We start from the raw sequence: 26,720 nt of genomic DNA, 5'->3' as shown, positions 1-26,720 counted from the left end.
TCATTGATGCTCATATTTTCTCTCTACACATTGTGCAACTCCTACTTGAGCTGCATTTTCCTGGCTTGCGTATTTGTGTTGTACATTTTTGCCAAAGTATCCCATGCCTCCTTAAGCGTACTTGCATCCTAAATATGCACAATCATAGAATCTGAAATACTGATAGACAGCCAGTACATAACTTTTCTAGATCTCTCATGCCATCCTTTAAATGCCTGCATTTCCTGTTGATTGGGAACATTAGGAAGAACTGGTTCTTCTTCATTGCCTATAATGAACTCCCAATAGTCTTTTCCCATAAGGAAATTCGTCATTCTAAACTTCCATGCTTGGAAGTTGTTCTTGTCAAGCTTTTTAGTGACAATCTGTGAAAGAGAATCAGATGCCATTACAGAACACTGCAAAATATTCTGTCACTGCAAAAAAACACAGCTTCTACCTCATAAGGGTAAATCTACAAAACTAACGAAAGTGGTGTTGGACCACACAGTCACTTCCTAGTGACAATTTTGCATCAACAGACAATAAGGATGATTCAATAACTCCTAATATCTCTATGCACAGGCATACGATGCAATTTCTATGGCAACTTTTCACCAACCTATAGAGCAGTGGTTGCACAACAAAAACGGGGCCTTTTTCTCAGTGCTTGCGGAGAACTTCCGCCTCCAAAACGGGCCCTGAAATGACCTCGAATCAGAAAAATAAAGTCACTGCCCTCTCGCCACATCGCGAAGGGCATCTCAATTTGAGACAATGCACTCTTGCACTTTCTGGCTGTGCTACCCATAGAGATTTGCTCCCAAACTCGAAAAAGGAAAGCAACACTGGTCCTCTTACCAAGACACCGTGAACTTGGTTTGCTTATTGAGCTCTTTACCACGAACCAAGCTCTGATACCATGTGAAGATAGTGGGAGAGAAGGAAGGAGTCTCACTTGCGGCTTTCTCACATACACAATGGGGGAATACACACAAAGGTGGAAGCTGAAAATAGTTTTCCTCTTCTTAGTTGTGAAAGCCAAAAGAACTCTAGTACAAAGAAATAGAAGAACCCTATATGTGGGTCTCAAACCAAACTCAGCTAACTAAGGTGGCATACTAACTGAGCCACGAACTAGAGTACATAAGGATAGCTGTCATCCAGCTATTATTCATGGGCAGTGTACCAACCGCATCTGCAGCTAACAAGTCAGTGACGTAAATCCACAACGGTCACCTTGGCATATCACGAGTGGAGCTCAATATCTCAACATGGGTCTCAAACCAAACTCAGCTAACCTAGGTGGCATACTAATTGAGCCACTAACTAGAGTACATAAAGATAGCTGTCATCCAGCTTTTATTCATGGGCGGTGTACCAATTGCATCTGCAGCTAACAAGTTGGTGACATAAATGCACAACAGTCACCCTGGCATATCACGAGTGGAGCTCGATATCTCAACACTCCCCCTTGAGCTCAATCCCAATTCTTGCACACCAAGTAGGTCTTTGAACTTGTGCAGCTTCTCTACACCCAATGCCTTTGTGAATATGTCAGCTACCTAATCCTCTATGCTGACATAAACCAGATCAATAAAACCTACTAGAATGTAGTGATAATCCACCTCAATGTGCTTTGTTCTAGCATGATAGATTGGGTTATTTTTCCAAGTGTATACTGCTCACGTTGTCACAATAAATGACAACTGGCCCATCTGTAGACTGATGCATATCATAAAGTAGCTTATGCAACTAAGCTACCTCACATGTAGCCATTGCTGCACCCTCGTACTCAGCCTCTATGCTTGACAAGGAAACTGTAGACTATTTCTTGCTGCTTCAAGTGACTGCAGCACTCCCAAAATAGAACACATATCCACTGGTAGATTGTTTATCAGAAATACTACCAACCCAATCAGCATCAGTGTATCCATGCAACTGTCTCTGAACCCCAGTCTCATAATATAGTCCATACTACACTGTGGACTTCACATACCTTAGTATGCATCTAGCCACATCCAAATGTGGTTTCCTTGGAGCCTGCATAAACTGACTTAGCAACCCAACAGCATAACTCAAATCTGGCCTGGTAATAGTCATATAAATCAAACTTCCTACTATGTGTCTGTACATAGTAGGATCTTCCAGAAGCTCACCTGCATCTACACTCAACTTCACATTCTGCTCCAAAGGAACTGAAATAGGCTTACAGCCTGTCATCCCATATTTGGACAGCATGTCCAATCCATACTGCCTCTGCAAGAGCCATATCCCACTTGTGGATCTAATCACCTCAATGCCCAAGAAATAATGCAGCTCTCCCAAATCCTTCATCTCAAACTTCTGCTTCAATAGCATTTTCACATAAAGGATATCTTCATCACTATCACCTGTGATGATCAAATCATCAACATAAATGACAAGTAGCATAATGCCTTTCTCTGTTTTTCTCACATAAAGTGAGAAATCTGGCATGGAAATTTGAAAGCCAATAGTGACAAGATACTATCCTATCTTATCAAACCATGCTCTGGGTGCTTGCTTCAAGCCATACAAGGCTTTCTTCAACCTGCAAACAAACTCAGGTAGAACAGCATGCACATAACCTAGTGGCTGTTCCATATAGACCTCTTCTTGCAAATCACCATGCAAGAAGGCATTCTTTACATCCATCTGATGTAAAGACCATCCCTTCGATGCAGCCATAGCAATGACTGCTCTTACGGTTGCCATCCTTGCAACTGGACTGAATGTTTCTTCATAATCAATGCCATATGTCTGTGCATACCCCTTGACAACTAATCTTGCCTTGTATCTACTCACAGAACCATCTGCATTGTGCTTCACCTTATAAACCCACTTGTAGTCAATTGCACTCTTGTCTTTAGGCAAAGGCACCAATTCCCATGTAACATTTGCTTCCAAGGCATCCATTTCTTCATCCATGGCTTTCTCCCATTTTTCTTTTCCCATGGCTTGCTTAAAAGAAGTGGGTTATAGTTCATGTATCACTTTGACCATATAGGCATAGTGAATGGCTGTAAATCCATCATATTTTAGCCTATCCATAGGATACTTAACTCTAGTAGACCTATGCAAAATAGGCTCACTACAAGATGCTCTCAAAACATCCCTTGTCTTCCTTACTCTAGGTGTAACAATAGAAGGAATACCCAACTCATCATCAAGGCTTTGTTCTGAGCCGCTGGATTCACCATTTACATAAGAGTGACTTGCATTCACATCAACCATGGGCTGATCTACTTTCTCTTTTCCCTTTCGTGATACTTGCATACCACTATCTGCATTGCTTTGAGGAGATTCTCCTGATCTTAATCTACCTATCCATGGCGAAGTATGTGAACCACTGCTAGAGGACACTATAGGTCCACTAATATTTTGTGATTGTTGGTGTGAATTCTGTGCAGCATTACCATTTTGTGCATCTACATCATCAATCACATTTACTGGTTTATACCAGCTGCTCATCTCATCAAAAACAACATCTCTGCTCACTGTAAACTTACAAGTAGGAGTGTTGTAGCATCTATACCCTTTCTGTTGCAGAGAATAACCAATAAACATGCACTTCTTAGCTTTTGGATCCCACTTGGATCTCAACTCATCTAGCACATTAACGTAGGCAATGCAACCAAAAACTTTCAAATGAGAAACATCTAGTTTCCTACCAGTATACCTCTCCTCTAGCGTCATTCCATGTATTGCTGCAGTGGGAATCCTGTTCATTATGTAGACTACTGTAGCAACTACGTCAGCCCAATAATAATCTGACAGGTCTTTTTCATTGAGCATGGCATGATATACCTCTCCAATATGCCTGTTTTTCCTTTCTGCAAGTCCATTTTGCTATGGGGTATGACTGCATGAATATTGCTGCTTTATGCCATGCTCCTGTAGGAATCTTGCAAACTCATATGAGAGGTACTCTCCCCCTCCATCTGACCTTAGGCATTTTATTGCAGGCCTGTTTCTTTCTCAACCATAGCTTTAAAAGCTTTGAAATGCCCAAACACTTCACTTTTCTTTTTCATAAAATACACTAAAACTTTTCTGCTATAGTTATCAATAAAGTTACAAAATAATGAGAGCCTCCAATAGATGCAGCTTTAGTAGTCCACACATCAGAGTGGATTAATTCCAATGGCCTCTTACTCTCTTGTACATGTCTAGGAAATGGTTTCCTTGCCTGTTTTCCAAATTGATAGGCTTCACATACCTTATGCATTTATGCAACCTTGAACTTAGGCAATCCTGCAATAATATTTTGGGCCTGCATTAATTTAAGTCGATGTACATTAACATGACCAATGCGTTTATGCTAGATATCAATATCTGCAACTACACCAGTCGCATGTGCAAACATTGTTGCACTCAATTCAGGCATGTCTGCATCCAACGTAAACATCCTGCCCTTCTTCTTCCCTTTTGCTATCAAGCGACCTTTATTTTTCATATCCTCAACAAAGCATCCATGAGGATTAAATCTGACCTGCAAGCCCTACTCAACCATTTGACCAACAGAAACCAGGTTCTTGGTGATATTCGGGACATGAAATACATCAGACAAGTATTTCTTTTTCCCATCCTGCATAGACAAAGGAACTTTACCAATCTGCACAATAGGATGTGCAGTATCATCACCAGTCTCCACAAATCCTGGTCTTTCCATTTTCCTTGCATCCTGCATCCATTCTGCATGACCTGTCATGTGGTTTGACACACTTGAATCAACATACCACACATCATTGCTTTCTTCTACACTTTTCACAGAATTGGCCATGTGCTACACCATAAACAAATGCTCATTTCTGTCACCACCATGTCTACTAGAGGATGCATAATTGCCTTGCTGCAATTTTCGATTCATGATGTCATTCTGCTTTTTGTAGCAATCTTTAGCCATATGACCCATTTTACCACAATAGTAGCATTCAACATTGCTGTTTGCATTTTGGCCTCTCTGCCATCCACCACGACCTCTTTGGCTCCCCTTGCATCTAAAGTTACCACGTCCTCCTCCATAGGACTGCTTTTCTTGAATTTGCTGCATATTCTGATTTTTGCTATGGCCTCTAGATCGGCCTGCTCTACCTCTACCTCTACCTCTTTAGCATTTGAGTAGAAGACAGCTTCTTTTGAAGTTCCTCCTAAAGAAGATGCACCACCATCTCTCTGCTCTTTAGAAATTAGAAGAGCAATCAACTCCCCAAAATCAAGAAAATTCTCACGGACGGCAATGGATGTCCGGAACTGTGCATAATCCTTTCCTAGACCATTCAAGGTCACTGAAACTAAATCCTTATCTTCCACTAGTGACCCAATGGAAGCAAGTGCATCTGCATTCTTCTTTGGTAGTCACTGATGCTCATGTTTTCCCTCTGCACATTATGCAACTCCTGCTTGAGTTGCATTTTCCTGGCTTGCGTATTTGTGCTATACATTTTTGTCAAAGTATCCCACGCCTCCTTCAGCGTGCTTACATCTTGAATATGCACAATCATAGAATCTGAAATACTAATAGACAACCAGTACATAACTTTCCTGGCTCTCTCATGCCAGCCTTTAAATGCCTGTAACTCCTATTGATTGGGAACATTAGGAATAACTGGTTCTTGTTCAGCTCCAGTAATGAATTCCCAATAGCCTTTTCCCTTAAGGAAATTCGTCATTCGGTTTACTGAACATTATTTTCTTTTGCATGTAAGTAAATTGAGATTGCAAATACAAAGGCAAAATATTATTTATTGTTTCAAATTGCATGTAAGTAAATTGTAGATTGCAAATACAATGAAAATAAATTGGAGATTGCAGATACCACACGATGCAAAAAAGGACACTTTATTATGTTCAAAAGACAATGATACAAAAGTGATGCCCAAAGGCAGAGTACACCAATTGAACCTTAACTATTAATGAAGGCGTATATATAAAAAATCTAAGTGCCCTTGGGCTTCCTAAGACGCACAATGAACTTTGCGGTCACAGTGACCCTTTTCCTATGGATTGTAGCTAGCTAGGTGTCATCCATGAGGTCTACCAGGTAGGACTCAGCTACATGCTAAAAGGCAAGCAAGGCATCTCTAGAAATACACCATGAAGTCTCCATAATGCCGTGCTTGTAATACCGAGACATGGGACTGTTGCATGACCTCTTGACCACCCTCGCAAAGTTTGCCATCGGGATGAGTAGATCAATAGATTTCTAAAACTTTATGATTTCTCAAAGTGCCATGGTCGTTAGCTTATCAACATGTATCTCCTCACTGGAGGAGAGCCTCTTTGCCCTAGATGTGGAGGGCCTCTTTGCCCTGGACCTAGAAGTGGGTGTCCTCTCCCCCGTGGGCATGGATGTTGATCCTCTTCTCTCACCTTGGTCCTCTACTCCCTCCTTCGCTCTTCCTCTTCCTTGTTCTCCTCCTGTATGCTCTCTGAGTCCTCAGTCTCTATGTCCTAATCCTCTTGGGCCTTCCTCTCTCCCTCTGGCTATGTGTCTACCCCTTCTGTTATTGAGATCTCTCTACTGGTGAGGACACAACAAAAGCTGAGAGGGTTAGAGGAAGCTTGAGAGACATAAGTTTTGGTGGGTACAGAACACCCTAATCTTCTATGTCATCCATATATATGTGTGTTTGAGTATTGTACATAACCGGGGTTAAGGTACAGCGGCCTTTAACCCCCATAACCTCTCACTTAAAGTCCAATGTTCCTTTAAAGGAGAACAACCAATGGACACACTATCCAATGCCCATCAATACACAATAATACTCAAACCACTGACTAGGTAGACTCTTCGTCAACATATCTACAAGGTTATCATCTATATGGACCCTGACAAGATCTATGTGCTTGTCCTCAAGTATCTCCCTGATAAAATGGTACCTAACCCCAGTGTGTTTGATCTTTGCAAGAAAGACTAGATTTTGTGCTAGCTGAATAGCATTCATGGAATCACTATGCAATGTCGGTACACCTGTATGAATCCACAAATCTCCCACTAGCCAATCAAACCATATAGCCTCCTTGCAACCCTCTGTGGCTGCAACATACTCAGCCTCTGTGGTAGACAAAGCAATGCACTTCTGTGTGCGAGACATCCATGATAGTGCACCACATGCAAAGGTGAACACATAACTAGAAGTGGATCTCCTGCTATCCACATGCCCTGCATAGTCTAAATTTGTGTCCCCAAGTACACGCATCTCTCCTCTGCCAAAGCAGATACACATCTCCTTGGTGCTGTGACATGAAGTTGGGGGTAATGAAACTTCACGCACCTCTTAGCTTCCTGCTCTTCCCAATCTTAATAATAGAGACCCTTATCACTTGCACAGAGAGATGAAGAAAATATTTTCATGCAAAAAAAACCACAACATATCTTTCTCCTTGCTTCCCTTAGAGGAGAATGAATATGGTAACATCCCAAGTGACATTGTAGTCTAGCATCTGGAGAAGATAAGGATCCATGGAGGCCAAGCCGATCGGCCACCAAAGAGAAGAGCAATGCGTTGTTGGAAGAAGATCTTTCGACTCAACATGACATGAACTAATATATATTCAGGGGCTTGAAGGAGACAATTTGGCTGGATGGGTAAATTCCAGGGAAACATGGCACCTCTTTCACAGAAGCCTCTAGAAATGGTTTAAAAGCATTCTACAAACTGCTAGAAAACATAGAGGTCTATAACTTTCATCAAGAAATTGATATTAGAAATTAAAGTACATACAAGGATGTGCCTTGAAGTGAGCTTTGTACTAATATAAGTTTCATTGAAAACAGATAACCGGTTGAAGAGATATCGACAGTTTACTAAAAGGGGGTAAAAATTGCCATAGAAATAAATGGTCATACACAGAGACTTACAACTTCTTATCTTGGACCCAATGCAAGAAACTAATTACATGGGAGGGAGATCTTAAAGAGAGCTTCAGGCTTATATAAGTTTCATTAAAATTGGACCACCAAGGAGAAAGTTATAGGCCAAATACTGATAGGGGTTCTAACTGCTATATTAACTACCATCTGCCCATGTAGATTTCGCCTAAGCAAACTACTCCCTCAAGGCTCCACAATTATCAACGATCCAATACCCCTAGAATTCATCTAAAAGAGAGGAATAAGCTCGCATGGTGGCTTTGGAATGGATGGACCATGTGTGCACAGTGAGCGGCCGAACAAGAACTACTTCAGAGACTTGAATAGAGAGAGGAAAGAACATAGGAATGGAGACTCAAGGAAAATGATAAAAAGTGACTTTCATTGCCATGAGAATAAGACTCCACTCAAATACACTCAAATACTACAAACACAAGGGAGAAGAAGAGATTTCATACATACAAGAGGGAGCAGAAGCTCCAAGACTACTCATAGAGAGAGAATAAACTAGAGAGAAATGGACTCAAGAGTCTACATAAGAGAATATCTACAAGAGGGAGAGAAGGCTCATGGAAGAGGCTTGAGGAGACTAGAGCTACAGCAACATGAGGCCTATTGGTGGAAGAGATGATGAACAAGGGAGAGGAGTGCTCCTTTTATAGAGATTTTGTACCCTCCTTCACCCATTTACAATTGCTGCCTCTAGATTCCTTTTCCCATCAATCACATAAGCCCGCATGTCACCATCCATATCCTTTTTGGCTACTCTTGCCATGTTTCACATCAAAAGATGCTCAAGACTCTTAAAATATTGAGAAAGTCAAGAGTCTGCCCACATGGAGCCCATAGGGACCCTCTCTTTTCCATATGTCCACATCCTCCTTATTCCACATGGGAATTCTAGAAGGATTCCTCTTGACTCCACACTCCTTCACATGCCTTCCACACGCTTGGCATGTGGCCTCTCTTATATTATTGGAACACATGGACATGAGCCCACCTCTTTATATAACTCACTTTTCCTATTTTCTAAAAACCCCATAATATCCCATACACAAATAACTCTCTCCCCACACCAAGGTATACCTATGGTATATACAATGATCCATTCCACTCATCCTCTCAATCCCATACAATATCTTAGAAAATAAAAATAAGTAAGAGCCACTAGGCTATCACTTGATACTCAAACTCTTATCAAACATAGAAGAAAACAACACCAGTGCCAAATAAAAAATATCAATTTTTTGCATCACAGTACCCTTCATGTACCTTATGATGCACTTAACTACCTCCCAATGCATCTTTCCTGGATTAGCCATATACCAATGAACAACTCCCACTGCAAATGTAATGTTCGGTCTAGTAGCTACCATAGCATACATAAGACTCCTAACCACTGATGCATAAGGAACCTTGGCCATCATGGCCCTACCCTCATCTAGTTTGGGACTATCTTCCTAACTCAGTTTCACATATGGAGGCAATGGAGTACTTACTTCCTTCCCCCCCTCCATATTGAACACTGCAACACTTTTGTAACATACTCCTTTTGTGAAAGCCCAAAGAGTTTCCCACTCCAGTCATGTGTGATGCGCATACCAAGAATATGACTTGCAGGTCCCAAATCCTTCATGTCAAAGGCCTCATGCAACTTGGCCTTCAATGCATCAAGCTTATAAGTATTCTTGCTAACCAATAACATATCATCCACATAAAGTGCCAGGAGTATCAAGCTATTATCCTTAGCCCTTTTAGTATAGAGGCAATGATCAATGTCACTTCTTCTGAAACCCGGGGACTGAATGAAAGCATCAAACTTCTGATACCATTCTCTAGGCACTTGCTTAAGGCCATAGAGACCCTTTTCAACTTCTAAACTAAATGTTCTTTTTCCTTTTCTTCAAAGCCTTTCAACTATACCATGTAAATTTCCTCATGCAGATCCCCATGCAAGTGGTTTGAAAACTAGTGTCATCTAGCTGACCCGCTGGAATGAGACTCTTGGTTAACTTAGATAGATGTCTCACATTTTTCAAAACAAATGCAAACCCATTTGCAAAACAAAACTTTATGTCACCTACTCCCACACTGTCATGCAAAGTTATTTCCAAGATGCACGCAACCTGTCTTTCCACTGTCATAAGTGGAGAACCATTCCCTATGGGGAGTAACATGGAAGGAAGCGCCATAATCCAAAATCCTATCCTAAGAATATGCATCATTTGAAGTGGTAAGCAAGTCTGCATAGGTAGAGTAGACATGAAGAGAATGTCATTGTCACTATTATGAGTGACTGCATTGATCTCCTCGATCTTGATTTTTCCTTTGCCCTCCCTTGGACTCTCTTCCTTCTTATTTGCACCCCAATTTTCATTCTTTTTCTTATCCTTTTGCTCTCTTTTCAGCTTGTAGCAATCCTTTTTCATGTGGGCCTTCTTGCCACAATGGTAAACACTTAATGTTCCGTGCCCTAGATTTGCTCTACCGGACTTCCCTATTTCTTGGGACTTCGCCCTGAATCGTGATTTGACCCTTTGCATATTTAAGGCTGTATCCTGATTGTTGCTTTCCATAGACTTCCGTCTAATCTCCTCGGCCAACAAGCTACCCACAACATCGTCAAACTTCAGTACTCCACCAGGTGCAAAGTTACCGACAGCTGTACGAAAGGTATCCCATGAGGATGGCAATGAACACAAGAGAAATATTGCCTTAGTCTCCACATCAAAATTCATCTTTTGAGCTTGAAGCTAGCCGAAAATAATATTGAATTCATTCAAGTGAGAAGCAATGGAGACCTCTTCCTTCATCTGTAGCTCAAACAACCTCTTCATGAGGTAAACTTTATTAGAGGCAATTTGTTCTCATAAGTAACACATCACATGGATACAAGAGCTGACCAACAAATCTAACCACTCTTGCTAACACAGTCCATCAATCCTATGTTCGCTACCTTAAAAATTGTGCCAATCGTTGCCTAAACTGCATCTCTACTGCTAGCAAAATCAGCCCATAATCCTCTTTTGATGCAAAGAAATCTACTTGCAAACATATCTATTTTGTTTAAGAGTGGTAGGTCTCCATTAAAAGGAGCACATGTTCATCCATCAACTTGTGCTCTCAATGGTAGAGGTGGCAGTGGTGCTATCTCATGCGCGGACATACCCATGACTATGTCTGAATGATAATAGAAAATCACAATGTAAGGTTTTGGGATGTGAAGGTGAGGCTTTGTTATCCATGCAAGACTCCCACAATGTAAGTTTTTGGGATGTGAAGGTGAGGCTTTGTTATCCATGCAAGACTCCATAGTCTAATATCTTAAGAAATTACAAGTTCTCTTAAAGTTTCAATTTTTGTTCTATTCTACAATCCTTCACGCCTGAAGTTGGCTTCATTATAAGTTATTTGAAGTTTCAATTTTAAGTTAAAGTAATTTTGAGAGTTTTATTTTCAAGACACGTACAAGATTTCCGCCAATCCTTAAATATTGTAGGAATTATGAATTGATACAGTGGATGTGGAAGAAGAGAAATTGACACAATTAAAGAAACCAAAAGAAATTTATTCAACTGCAGAAGAATTCTAACACCTACTACACTGACTTCATCTAAACATTAGGAAAGAAGGGAACTCATTTTGGGGCCCTCTAAGAAATTCACTATTTACCTATTTTTGTTGCACTAAAAATACAAGAAATGCCATAAAATACAGATACTGTAAAAATGTTAGTCTAGTACTTGGGCTTCACATTAAATGCATATATAAAATCCTTGATGTTCTGTGCAGAATTTGATGATTCTAACATTGCCGGCGCGATCGCGTTTTTTTGTGCAAATCCTCTATTTCGGGCATTTTTGCCCTTTTTCGGGCCTGCGAGCGTCGGTTTTCGATGTCTCCAGGGTCGATTTGGGGGTTTTGGCCTGCTTCGGACGCGCTGGTGATGTTAGAATCATCAAATTCTGTACAAAAGATCATCTTTTGAAGATCACATATGTGAGACATAATAAAAGAAAAAGATTTTGAATATGACTTATTTTGTATTTTTAGATAGTTTTGGGTATTTTTCCTATGCTACGTTGGACCTCTTCTGATTGGTCGAGATCCTATTTTTATAAACCCTAAAAGGTCCCAAAATTAGCTCCCTTTTTTCCTAATGCAACTGCATGGCTGTCTCCTCAGGCCTAGCAGCCTTGTTGGGGCTCACAAAGAAGCCATCAACATGGTCAAGAGAAAGAAAATCAACACAGATCAACTTTGTTAGCTTAAGAAAAACCCACGTTCAAAACCACCTAGAAACCTTGCCTCCTACAAATGAGGAAATCCTTCAAACCCAACAACCACTAGCGATCATCTGCTCCCTGGCTCATACATGCTGGCCAACTCCACCCAATATGAATTTAGGTGCATGTATGGGAATGATGCAAGAGCATTTAAAAGAGGGGGGCGGGTGCACACGCGCATGCACATGCACGAATTGCCGTATGGAATTTTGACGACTGAAACGGCACATGGAAGTCCTTTCAAATAGTATAAATTAATTTTTTTGGGGTGTGTTTTTGGGGGTTGTGTATACGTGTTCGATAAAAAAATTTAAGAAGGAAAACTTACTTGGATTTCTTTCAACTAGTAGGCTCAAATGTATGGTCATGCATGTTGGTAGCCTAGGCTGCATGGATGCCAAGTGTCCCAAGGATACCGTCGAGTGTGGGAGGTCCTAATCCCGCGCCTTCTAGCCACGCATGCCTCTCTCTCCTCTGAAAAGGTCTTGGGAGGGATGAGAGAGAGAGGGGAAATCAAGACAATATATCCACTAGGGCCACATTATTTCTAACACCAGCTTGTAGACAAACCCTGGAGCAGACAAACGTGAACAGCTTGTCAAACCTAGCCAACGACCAAACCACACAAGGCCAGGCCAATCAAATGCAAGCCGCCCCAAATGCCACATGGTTAAGCACATTTGCCAAAGAGCAAAGGAGGGACATCACACATCAAGGAGTTATCAAGGGTTGTCGCCATTGCTGACACACACAAATCAAGTTGCACTTCAAAGTCACCACACAGATCGCGACATTCCGTCACCATAGTCGCGCAACTACCATGCATCGCTCAATGATGGTTGCGCAAAAAATCCACCACAATCTTGGGGGAACACTTACACTGATACCATGTTGGTGGCATGTATGGATGCCACATGTCCCAAGGATAGCGCCAAGTGTAGGGGTTTCCCAATCTCGCACCTCCTAGCCACACATACCTCTATCTTCCCCCAAGAGAGAGAGAGAGAGAGAGAGAGGAGGAGGAGAAATCAACCCAATATATCCAAGGCCATTAGGGCTACATTAATGCTTATGGAATTAAATCCCACCAATGCCACGTCTTGCAGCACGATGCTTGCCAATAAACCAACCACCTCCAAGAATGCCTACTTGCATAATTGATCAACATCATACTTATTAACCACTTCAATCTCTTAAGAAAAATGGTTATGTTTCTCCATATGCTTCTTTTAGTCTTTTATATATATCCTTAGTTAGACCTTCACCTACTTCACAAGACAAAAATTCAAGAGATTTCTTGCATCCTTCTCTCACAAATGTGTGTGTACGTGCGTGCATCGTTATAGGCTATTGTAATCATTTTGGCCTTTCAATTGATACAAACGCTAGTTGCCAAAAGTGGACCGCCACATTGCCGATCATAGGTAACACACTCTATTCATTGTACGTATGCTTAGCTTTGTAAGGTTGAGATGAAAAAGAAATTCTGCCAAAATATTTTAGTTCAATACATAGACAATTATAGGGAGTTCGTTCTAAAGTTTTGAAATATAAGAGGTTTCATGAGAGGTTTGAAAGACAACAATAAGGTTAAGATGAAAAAGAAATTCTGCCAAAATCTTTGAAGAGGCCATTAAGTTGCCACGAATATATGATGATACAACGAGGAAATCTAGAGTTAGAATTTTGAAACAAATGGTTTTGTTTCGAGATTCAATAAATTTCTCAATTTAAAAAGGGGCAATTTAAGAAGGTTTCTTAGACACAGTCCAAGAAACCTTAAACACTAAGATCTCCTCTTTTGAAAATAGAGTATTAGGAGAAGGCTAAGCTCTAGGCAAAGATCATTTTGCTTGGAACTACCCTAGAAATAAATAGGTGGGAGCTAAAGCCCCAAATAAATCTCCTATAGTTGTCTTTCAAACCCCTCATGAAACCTCTTATATTTTGAAACTTAAGAACTTCCTCCCTATAATTGTCTATGTATTGAACTAAAGTATTTTTATCCATATTACAATTATCCCAAGCTTCACATGCCCTTTTTAATTCATTTTCCAGTAAACATTCTTTAAGCAAAGCTTGTTCGAACCGAAACCCAATACTTTGGCACGTTGTTAGTTTCTCTAAGGCTCATCCACCATTTGTACGCTTTATTTCCAAGGGAAAGACTAGCTTCTACGACTTGATTTTCAAAAGAGAGATTCCTTAGTTGAGCCACTTCTATAAGAACGTGTTTATGCATCCTCGCTCCTTTCTTTTTCTTTCCCATTGTAAATTGGTTGTTTTAAGTCCTTTGAAATATTCGAGGTTTCTCTAGACATCTCAAATTGACGTGAAGTTGATGATTTTACAACAAAGTTACTAATTTGAATCGGATAACTTAAAGATAACTCCAATTTTGAGTTTTTAACAAGTCATTAATAGACTCTAACCGAGTTTCTATATTTTGCATTTGTTTCTCTAGTTTCATGAAATTCAAGAAAAGAGTTCCGTGAACACCATTGTCCACCTTTTCCAAATCCATGGAGTCAAAATTCACGTGTGTATCCTCTACAACAATGACCTTACAATCCTTTCGCACCCTTTCCTCGCTCACTAATTATTCATTCTCTTTGAACTCGTCATTATGAAATGATTTTATTCTAGAAACCATAAAGTAAAAAGCTTTACCAAAGAGAGAACAAGGCGATGTCCACTTCCCTATTCTCTCTTAAAGATTTGCCTTCGAAGTCGACTCGCCCCCCTCTTGACGTGCGATTCTAATCTTTGATCCCCCACACTCACATGGAGTCTTTACTCCTCTCGACTTCATTCCCTATTGAATGGTCCTTTTGTATAACATGCAAGAGGCTAGGAACTTGCAAGCTTGGGGTATCCTTGGAGAGGGAGAGGAATGTAAAGAGATTGAAGAGGGGTAGAAATGTGGCTTCTTTATTAAAAAACAAAGGTGAGAACCTCGGATGATCCGATGTGGAGTTCTTTCTAATTATGCAAGTTTTTTCATTGCTCCTTTTACTACGTTTCCGTTGCATTTTAACTCATGCCTCGAGAAAGGCTCTTGCGCACTGAGCCACTGCCAGACAATCAACTGACTCACCATCAACAGCAAAACAATTTAGTGATATCAAATTGGTGCATCCAATCACAAGAGTTGGCACTGTAAGCAGCAATCAAGCATGTGTCTGCTTCAAGAGCATCGAGATTAATGAGACTGCTCTCGGTGTCCTTGTGAGTCAAGCCTCGATTGTCTTAAATAACCTTCACAAGCACGTGGGACCAAATCTATGGAGTACCGATTGCCAACGGTAGCTCTATGCCTCGGAGAAAGCTGCTCCTCTAGACTTTGTTTTACAAAATTATGGGCATTGTAGAAATCCCTTCCTTCTCCTTACGAAAGTCTTTAATAGACATCTCGACTCACAAAGCGAGCTTTATTCGCCCTCCTCTTTCTTCAGTGCCCTTTCTATGAATCTCGACTTGCTTTCGTTGACATATTGCCCATAGCTCACAGAAGTTTTACTTCACTGCTCTGATACCAGCTTTTACAACAGCCACATAAGACGGCCAAATCACTTAAAACCAGCCAGCCATAAGTGTCCAAGAGCTCTCCCTTCAAGCTACGTGAACTCTCCTTTAATTCATTCTAAGATGGAGCACGCTCTCTAGAAACCTCCCCCATGTGTATGCTTGCAGCTTGGCTTGCTCATTGGGTGCCACGTGTCCTTCATTCTCAATATTGCTTCCCATTGCACCTCATCATTAATTCTTAAGCCTAGGATTAACCCTAGACCACAGCCCTCTAAGCCTGTCGAGCACTCTGGTTTCTCAACTCACGATAACCAAGCCATGGGCTTTTGCGACTATTGCTCACGTAACACTATTCCACAATAGAGTGCCATCCCCCCACCTCATTGCTGTCCTAGATTGAGAATATTGAAATCTTACCTAATTTCCTGCGGTCAACCAAATACTACCCACAACGTTACAGCCACTGCTGAGTTGCTGTCCTACACCAAGAATGTTGAATCTAACTTTAAGAATCCTTGAGAATAACTTGTTCCCACAAGCTTGCGAGAAAACCTTGGCAATTAAACCATATTTAATTAGTTTATGCCATGTTATTTCATCTATATTCTAGAAAACTGTAATAGCCCTTCTTGCAACGTCAAAAACGTTGTTACCCCAGGATTCAGATGTGATATCCTTGTCTTTTATCTTGCTTGTAACGAAAGCGCAACCACAAACAAGACTTTTGTACCAGATTAGTAGTAACAAAACGTGTCAATTTGAATAAAAACAAGACATTTCCACCTCACTAAAGATAGAGCACCACCCCAAAAATAAGCATGACAATAGGATGCAAAAGACGAGCATACACGCAGTTGCATTGCAACATGCCCTGCTACAATCACTTTCTTTTTATAAACTAAAATTTTATTGCATAATAGGGTCTGATGTAGCAAAAAACACATACAAATACATGACCCCCTGTGTACAATTATCAGAATACATTTGAAGTATCTGTAGCTATCATGACTTTTCGGCTTGATTGTCTCCTTCACCTTGCTCGACTCCAAGACCTGAAAAACAGGAGTTTTCATGATTTCATACATGAGAGAGTGCCTTGAAATTTTGTTACCTGCCACTTAACTTGGTCTACAAACAGAGATGCTGATGGCCAACTGATCCTATTATAAAGAGTAGATATGGAAAGTCAATACATTAAAGAGGTTCTTTTATTGGTTGTCTACACAGATTCTTACATATTTTGGGAGACTTGCCATACGGATATGAAAAAATAAGAAATCCGGACTGTGAATGTTCATAAGATAACCCAGATATGGGCCTTCCAGTCGCTTGAAAACTTAATAATCCAATTATTAAAGTCTAAAACCTTCAATTGCCTGCAATGTACTCAGTTAATAGCACAAACTTAAAACATGGCAATACCCATTCAAGGATAGGCAAGGAGTACAACGATGCGCTGCTCTTTTTGGGCCAGAGGTCGCACAATTCAGGTGCATTCATGCGACTGGCAGTTGCCAGAATCACATACATCAGCAGATACACAGACTTCTCACAAGAGAAGAACCCACACTTAGTGACTGACCGAGCACATGGGCCTGAGCCCGACCTCCAGAAACATCAGACCAGCAAGATGACGAACATGACAAACATAGGACCAGTAAGTGGACGCCTATTCTAAGTACCCTCATCGAAGCCTTGGGTGAGGCCCACTGAGCGGGTTAGGAGGCCACGAGTACAGATTTCAATCATACTCTAGAAACATCACGATCATGGGTGTAGGTGGAGGGGCCCAGCCAGGATAATTACAGACTCGTGTACCCATAGTGGACTCAGGACTCAGTCCCTCTATCCCACTACACCATCTTATCACATGTCAGACCGGACAGATTTCCAACATGCTTTAGAGGCAATAGCAACCCGGGATCACCTCTGAGATGTTCCAGTAGCCTGTGTATTTTTTCCAGGGGTTTGCTTTTGTTCTCTAATGTTTACATATGTGCTTACACAGTTTATGAGCTTGATGTATCTCAGACTTTGGTCTCGTAGGCCTTTTTGGTCTTTCATACCTGTTAATAAATCTCTGTCCTTCTCTCTTGCCCCATCCCTCTCACTCTCCCTCACCCTCTCCCTCTTCTCATTTCCATGTCACCTCTGAAGATTCATATGTGTATCCATACTTATGTGACTAATTATAATCCATTTTGGGATTCACGCGTGAAGCACCTGAATCAAAAGACCAGTAATCAAATGTAGAATGACTGCAAAACTGTGACTTATCCGTCAAGGTAAGTGGAAGCTTCTTTCTTTGCTTCTGAATGTTTCATGCCATTCTCAATCATGCTCATCCTTTGTTTTTGGACTATAATTGTTCCAAGCATCTTCACCTGCATAGTAATCAGTGACATTAACATGTCTGCCTCTGCCTCTGCCTCTGTCTGTTCTTGTACATGATCTTCCATCTCTGCCTCTACCGCCATCTCTGCCACTGCTTGCAGAAGTACCTTCTCCCATACTTGCCCTATTTTTTCGACATTTGGAAGTCCAATGACGTGGTCCCACAATGACAGCATGGTCCCTTTTGTACATTCTTAAGACCCTGCATGGGCTCATTCTCTTAAGAAACCGATTTTTCTCTATTTTCCTACCAGCCAACTCCCCAAAGACGTTGCTGCTGCTCACAAAAAACTGGATAGTGTGATTTAGCACATCAGCCCTTTATACGATCGAGACTAAGCTCTCCTCAATTTCTATATCATTCTGAGTAAGTTCATTTCAGATCTCCTTGATCCTTGAACTAATTCAGTAATAACCCTGTCTCTCCCTGCCTAAGAGAGCAAGCTTATTCTGAGGCACATTGTTTGCTCCACACAAGTCCTTCAAGAGTCTATAAGCGGCATCAGTAGTTGTTTTTGCCTCAGTTTAATGAATAACATGCTCTCAAACTGAGAGAACCGACAATTGCAAGTGCCTTTTTTGGCCTGGTCACAAAATCTTCCATTTCCTTAGCACATCCTCTCGCTTTTGGTTTGTGCTATCCACAATCTATGTAAAGAACTAAGAGGTGATTCTGAACCCTGTGCTTTCCAACGTGATTGTTCCAACTTGTGCGCATCAGTGATATCTCATCACTATTGAAGTCTTTTTGTGATCAAAACTTGATCAAACTACAACCAAAGTGAGCACAAGACCTTCAATTTCCTTCACTTAAGAAACAGAGCAATCTCTTCATTAGATGTGAGTACACTTCATTGCAAATCTACTCAAATGAATCACTCATCCTGGTGTATCCAAAACTCCAAAATTTTGTCAAAACAGTTCTGAAACTGTTCCAGCTGTAAATACGTCATTGCACCATTGTATAAACAATATATTGACTAGCATGTAGCTCGATGTAACCAAAATCCATACAAAATGCTTGAGTGTACCATCCCATCAAATTTCACACGTGATTATTTTACGTTTTCTATGCAAATTTCCTTACGGTTGTATTCTGTTGCCTACATGGTATAGATGTACAAGTACTATACAGTGGCCAATTGCACCTAATATTACATCCTTCCACCGTCTCACATGTATGCTTGCAGTTGTATGTACATCTCTCTATTTAGATAATATTTACGCTTCCACACTCGGTCAGTTAGCTTGTGAAGACTGAAATGAGAAAGGAACATAGCTTACTTTGTTGCATCAGTATTATAGCTTCAAAAACCTCTTGAGATTGCAAAGAGTACTAGAGTGACCGTCAGATGCCCCAAGTGCCAGCTATGCAAGGGTCCTTCCTTGAGCCTCAATTGGAGATCTAGCAGATTCATGGACAATGTCAACATGCTTGGCAAGGCAACCATGACTCTACCAAAGACTTCAAAAGTCAGTGACATGTAAGAGGATCCTCCATTGGGCGTCAGCTCCACACGAGGAGGCATCAGCAACACCAATTCGTACGATGGCCATGATGAAAACTAACTTGTGATCAAGCACAAAATTTGAAGAACCTCAAATGTGATCCAACAGGAACATGCAATGCACGTGTTGTGGATACATGCTACGACAAGGAGGCCAAAGAAGAATGAGAGACAGTACATTGATAGGGAAGCCAAAGAAGCTAGACATCACGAGTTAATCCCGGACAATTGGTAAAGTCTTTGTTCTTGGGAAGCTTTCTTTCAAAGGTTTGACACATATGCTGACCCAAAGTGCTCATTCTCGGCTCGATTAATTCCAAGGCTATTTTTTCATCATGCCAACAAAGGACAATGAGAAGTAAATTTTTTACTTACATGCACCTTCGCAGCTCTTTAGTTGTAGTGAGGTGCCTATGTCGCATAGATATAGAAATACTATACAGAGGGGCATGTTGCACCAATAATGCATTCTAGAACTCACATGTATGTACCTTTCTCCAGAAGCAATCACATTGTGGCACAAAGCAGATTACTGACTATTATGATTCGAATTTTGAGATTCCTATATAAGATTGTGAGGACCTCATTAATTGCCTCAGCCATAGCATTGGGTGCTCCCACACCATCCTCAATCATCATTGAGGAGCTAGGGGATACGTTTAAAATTCTCGCACTATTTTCCACTTCTGTGGCTAAATCAATGTCCGAACAATCTTGATCCTCGCAGATTTTGGAAATAATCCTTAGCAAAGCAACCAAGAGAGCATGGCACATGCTCTATCACACAAAGTCAATGGCCCTGGATGGAGCATTCTTTTGCTTTGTTAATATACCTAGATGAATCCAGGAACATTCCCAAACTCATCCTCTAAAAACACAACATTTATTTGCTTTGTTAAGACCAACATCAACGCCAAAGTAGCCACTTGAGTGTTGGGGTAAAGGCACTGGCCACCCTTGTAACAGTATTAATCTAGTACTACTAAGTACACTAAGTACACATTGTACTTAGGTACTTAGTGGCCCTAGTCTTATCCATAGATATATATACTAGTGTGTGTACTTGGGGAGGCACCACTCATTGTGATTATCCCCACTATTGTGTGTGTGCAGTGAGTGTGTCTCCTTCACTCCCTACTCCAAATCCCTCTCCCTCTCAATCTCTCAACTGGTATCAGAGCCAACGGGCTCTCTCTCCCTCCGCCTCCACTCCCATCTCTCCCTAGCCTACCCCTTCCGTACGGACAGGTCCGTACGGCCGTACGTCGTCCGTACAGCCGTACGGACGGATCGCGCAAGGCAGGGCTGCAGGTCGCAGGCAGCGCAAGGCGAGGCTGCAAAGCTGCAAGGCAGCTGCAAGGCGCGGCGCAAGGCGGGGCTACAGCGCGCAGGCTGCAAGGCGGCTGCAAGGCGGGCTGCAAGGGCGCAAGGCGTGGGCTGCAAGCCAGGGCTTCAAGGCGCGAGAGCGGGCTGCAAGGGCTTCAAGGCGCGAGAGCGGGCTGCAAAGGCGCAGCTGCAAGGGCTGCAAGGGTGCAAGCGCGCAGGCTGCAAGGTCGAGGGCGCGGGCGCCGTACGGACACATCCGTACGGCCGTACGTCGTCCGTACAGCCGTACGGACGGGCGAGGCTGCAAAACTGCAAGTAAGCAGCAACAGAAGGCTTCGTCGACCCCCCCTCTCCTCTCTCCCCTTTTCTCTCGAAATCTGGAACATCCATCGAGGAAAATTTCTTCACTGTTCATCTTCCACGGGAAAACACCTCTTTCCCATTGGCATTTGAGCCAGGTGTTCTACTTGGGGCAGGGCTTTCACTCGCACTGAGGCTTAGCTTATGCCGCAAACAGTGTCGAGACAGGTCTATCACTTAGCCAGTGATTGTATGTCAGTGGTGGCACTGATTGTATGCATTGGACAGATCTGTACTTGATACTTGCAGTGTATGCCTTGTTGAATGCAACTCAATGGATTTGCAGTCAAACGCCTTGTGAGCAGTAGCAGTTGATGCCATTTACTGTGTTAATGCATGGAATGTGCTGTCAATTCAAGGGGCTTTTGATGCTATTATGCTTGGGACAAATGCTTTAGCTTGTTGCTAAAAGTACAATCACTTTTGGTACAGATTTGGTCGATTTTGACCAAGTTTGACTTTAGTCAAATTTGGGGCTTTTGTAGCCTGACCGGCAATCTGTCAAGTGGAAGCACTCTACATGCATCAAACTATCTCGTGGAGCACTACTATGCTTTGAAAGTGCAAATTTGACTTACAATTTTTTTTTTGGTCAAAGGTCAATCTTTTAATTGGAGGTCAAATCTCTGATTTTCTTCATGCATTCAAAGGGCTTTTGAGCAATCTCACTTCCAAACTGTGAATTCAGTTGGGGGGGAAGTTTCTAAAGCATATGGAGGCCTAAAATCAGGGATCTTCATCCAAAATCAGAGATTCACTGTTTTTTGACAGTCCGGGACTGTCACACAGCAAGTTTGACCAGATTTGACTGTCAAAAAGAGTCAAAAAGTACTGCTATCTTTTAAGAAAACAGTTCTGGGATTTTTCTGGAGCACTTTGAAGCAGCTGTACCGCACTTTCGCCAGCAGACCAGACAACAACAGCTTGCTGTACTGTTTCTGCAGCAAGTGGGAGAAAGACTTTCAGTTGGTTTTATGCCACTGAAACAGTACCAAGTTCATTTTCTGATAAAGACTTCCGCTGCGGGGGAATTTTCTTGGAGTAACTAGTGCTTAATTGCACGACTACAGGGAGTCAAACTCTATTTTCTTTACCATGAGTTCCAGCAGCGACGTGTCGTCCTTGTTTCAGATAAAGAAGCTCGAAGGAGCTAAAAATTACGACATATGGAGGACACAATGCTACAATGTGTTGATGCAGAAGGACCAGTACAAACCTATAAAGGAGAAGGGTGTTAAGCCCTCCAACATTACTGATGAGCAGTGGGAGAAGATGGACGGCTTGGCCAGGTCGACCATTATGCTTACAGTTGTTGATTCACTGGTTGTAGGCATCAGGGATGAACCTACTGCGTGGGAGATGTGGCAACGTCTTGAGGATACTTATGCCAAGAAAAGTGCCACGGGAAAAGCTTACTGGCTAAAAAAGCTTGTTGGTCTTCAAATGAAGGAGGGGACAGCTATGTCCACTCATATTATTGAGTTTAACAGCATATTCAGCCAGGTGATCAACCAGGGGTTGAAGCTCGATGATGAGCTGAAAGCTACACTCATCCTATGTTCTCTACCTGAGTCATGGGACACATTCAAGACTTCTACCAGCAACTCAAAAACCATTCTGGTATTTGCAGATGTGGAGAGTGCTCTTCTACAGGAAGAGATGAACAGAAAGAACAATGCTATTGGGAAGTCAAATGCTTTGAATGCACGCAGCAGGTCCAAAACACGTGGAAAAGACAAAGAAAGAGAGAGGAGCAAGTCCCGCTCTAAGAGTGATCTTGTATGCAACTATTGTGGCAAGAAGGGACATATTGAGAAAAAGTGTTTTAAAAAGAAGAATGACCAGAGAGCCAAAGAAAGCAAGGCTCAAGGCAAGTCTAAGGGCAAAGAAAAAGAGGAGCTGAATGTTACTTATGTTAGTGACAGTGACAGTGGACATGAGATATGTTTCACCTCTTCACTGGAGGCTCATACACTTCATGCTGGTGATGGATCAGATATGTTTTCCTGGATTATAGATTCAGGTGCTTCCTTTCATGTGACATCCTACAGAAATCTGTTTGTCAGATATGCAGGAGGGCAAAAGGGAGTGGTCTTTCTTGGTGATAACCATGCATGTTCTATCATTGGCATAGGTGATGTCAGGCTTGTGCTTGAAAATGGCCAGCAGTTAATGCTCAAAGGGGTCAGGCATGTTCCTGAGGTGAAGAAGAACTTGATTTCCACAGGGTTGTTGGATGATGATGGTTATCATACCACCTTTGGTAATCAGAAATGGAAAATCAGCAAAGGGGCAATGGCTATTGCCAGGGGTCCTAAGGTTGATACTTTGTACTCACTTCATGCTGGACATTGTCCGCATTCTGATGTAAATGCCACCGAGCTGCCAAAGATTTCATTGTGGCATAGCCGGCTTGGCCATATGAGTATTAAGGGAATGGAGCAATTGGCTCACTTTGGTTACTTGCCGAGTCTAAAATATTCAGACTTGCAGAAATGTGAATTTTGTCTCTACGGTTGTCAAGTACAAATACCTCATAAGAGAAGGTCAAATCAGAAATTACAGCTCTTGGAGCTAGTACATACTGATGTGTGTGAGATGCCTACACTCTCTTTAGGAGGTTCAAAGTACATACTGTCATTCATAGATGACGCCACCCGCAAAGTGTGGGTTTACACTCTCAGAAAGAAGAGTGATACGTTCAAGGCTTTCACTAAGTTTGTTGCACTAGTTGAAAATGAGACAGGCAAAAAACTGAAAGCCTTACGATCTGACAATGGTGGAGAGTACTTGTCCAAAGAATTTCAAGAATTCTGTGAGGCAAAGGGTATCCAAAGGGTGTTGTCTGCACCATATGATCCTCCACAGAATGGTACAGCTGAAAAAATGTTCAGGACCATTCAAGAGAAAGTCAGATCCATGTTGTCACATGCTGCATTGCCCCACACATTTTGGGCTGAAGCTGTAAAGACAGCTGTGCACCTTATTAACAGGTCACCAAACAAGAGACTATGTGGTGGTGTGCCTGAACAAGCATGGACGGGCAAGCCTCCGTCTTACAAACACCTACGGGTCTTTGGTTGTGTCGCGTATGTGCATGTACGCAGGGAGGACAGAACTAAACTGGATCCAAAGTCTCTTAAATGCATATTCCTAGGTTACGGTGACAAAGGTGAGATGGGCTACAGGATTTGGGATCCCAAGAACAGAAAACTTATACGCAGCAATGATGTCGTGTTTGATGAAACCATCATGTTCAAGGAACCTGTTGTACAGCAGGGACCTTTAAAAGTAACTATTGATGATGACAGGCATCATGGGCAACACAGACAGGCTGTAAATCAGCCACAACAGCAGCATAATCAGCCATTAAATGATGCTGCAGCAGATCCTAATGGACAGCCAGTTATGGCAGAAAACATCCCAATGGATGAGGCACAGTTAGGTGATCTTCCTGACATGCAAATGCAGCCAGGAATCATGGAACAGCCACCTTATCTGGGTGATGAACAGGCTGGACAGCCAGCTCAAGATGATGGTCTTTGGGTTAGAAGGTCAACCAGACAGACGCGGCAGCCAGAAAGATTTGTTCCAGGCATTGATTATTTGATGCTCACTGATTGTGGAGAGCCTTCATGCTACAGAGAGGCTAGGCAGAGGGCAGACAAGGTTCAATGGGATATTGCTATGAAGTCTGAAATGGACAGTCTTCACAAGAATGGCACTTGGGAATTGGTACCCTTGCCTACTGGTAAGAAGGTACTGCCATGCAAATGGGTTTATAGACTTAAAGTCACACCTGGTGAAAAGCCAAGGCATAAAGCCAGACTGGTTGCCAAAGGGTTCAAGCAGGAATATGGTGTTGACTTTGAGGAGATATTCTCTCCCGTTGTCAAGATGACAACACTCAAAACTGTATTAGCATTGGTTGCACATGCAGATATGGATTTGGTCCAAATGGATGTCAAAACAGCATTTCTTCATGGTGACTTACATGAAGAAATTTTTATGCAGCAGCCAGAGGGTTTTACAGTGAAGGGCAAAGAGAAGCTTGTATGCAGACTGAAGAAAAGTCTTTATGGTCTAAAACAGGCACCCAGGGAATGGTATCATAAGTTTGATACATTCATGCGAACCCAGGGTTACAGGAGAAGTGACATTGATCACTGCTTATATACCAAGAAAGCTTCAGATGGCAGTTTACTTATCCTCATTTTGTATGTGGATGACATGTTAATTGCTGGAAAATCTCATAAGGAAATGAATGCCTTGAAAAAGAGATTGCACCAGACCTTTGATATGAAGGATCTTGGTGATGCCAACCATATATTGGGTATGCGCATACTTCGGGATAGGGAAAAGCGGTTGCTATACTTGTCTCAGAAGGAATACATTGGCAAGGTCTTGCAGAGATTTCACATGGAGGGGGGGAAGAGTATTGGTACTCCATTACCTCCTTATGTGAAAATCAGTGCTTTGGACAGCCCTCAGACAGATGCTGAGAGAGCTGAGATGTCAAAGATTCCGTATGCATCAGCATGTGGCAGTCTCATGTATGCTATGGTTGCAACCAGGCCCAATATTGCCTTTGCAGTGGGAGTGGTTAGCAGATACATGGCTAAACCTGGCAAGAAGCATTGGAATGCAGTGAAAGGTGTCATGAGATACCTGAAGGGTACACAGGACTTGTGTATATGTTTCGGCAGTCAAGATGCAAAAGTGCAAGGTTATACAGACTCTGATTATGCCGGTCACCTTGATACCCGGAAGTCTACTACCGGATACGTTTTCACTTTCACTGGAGGTGCAGTGTCGTGGGTATCTAGAATGCAGCAATGCGTTGCATTGTCTACTACAGAAGCTGAATATATTGCAGCCACTGAGGCATGCAAGGAGGCTATATGGCTATCTCGGTTAGTGGCAGATTTGGGTTATCCATTGCAGATTCCATTGTTGCATTGTGACAGTCAGAGTGCCATACAGTTGGCACGTAATCCTGTCTTTCATGCAAAGACGAAGCACATCGACGTGAAGTATCATTTTATCAGGGAGGTGCTTGAGAACAAGCAACTTCAGCTTGTGAAAGTTCACACTGATGACAATCCAGCAGATCTGTTGACAAAAGGATTGGCTACTGAGCGGTTTGCACACTGCAGACGGCTTATGGGTATAGGATAAGCAGACCAACTGGTCCTGTACATGATGATGTATATTGCTGTTTTTCTTTTACTCTCTCTTATGGGCACACTGCCTTTAAGTGGGAGGTTGTTGGGGTAAAGGCACTGGCCACCCTTGTAACAGTATTAATCTAGTACTACTAAGTACACTAAGTACACATTGTACTTAGGTACTTAGTGGCCCTAGTCTTATCCATAGATATATATACTAGTGTGTGTACTTGGAGAGGTACAACTCATTGTGATTATCCCCACTATTGTGTGT

The 26,720-nt window shown here is 42.0% G+C and overlaps 1 protein-coding gene across 3 annotated transcripts in view; it reads right to left on the bottom strand.

Annotated features, from left to right (window-relative positions):
• Positions 1 to 16,614: 16,614 nt before the first annotated feature.
• LOC147882576 (CLK4-associating serine/arginine-rich protein) overlaps positions 16,615 to 26,720 on the bottom strand; it is a 36,292-nt gene continuing 26,186 nt past the window's right edge. For all 3 annotated transcript variants that reach the window (XM_087400882.1, XM_087400881.1, XM_087400883.1), the window contains one exon: positions 16,615 to 16,742. In XM_087400882.1, coding sequence (XP_087257008.1) covers positions 16,721 to 16,742 — 22 coding nt within the window. In that variant the 3' untranslated portion in view covers positions 16,615 to 16,720. The remainder of the gene's footprint in view (positions 16,743 to 26,720) is intronic.

This window comes from Dipteris shenzhenensis, chromosome 29 (assembly GCF_047967505.1).
Source record: "Dipteris shenzhenensis isolate YYH24624 ecotype China chromosome 29, Dip_SZ_1.0, whole genome shotgun sequence".
NCBI classification, from domain to species: Eukaryota; Viridiplantae; Streptophyta; class Polypodiopsida; order Gleicheniales; family Dipteridaceae; genus Dipteris; species Dipteris shenzhenensis.
This window is presented reverse-complemented; position numbering and strand designations above follow the sequence as displayed.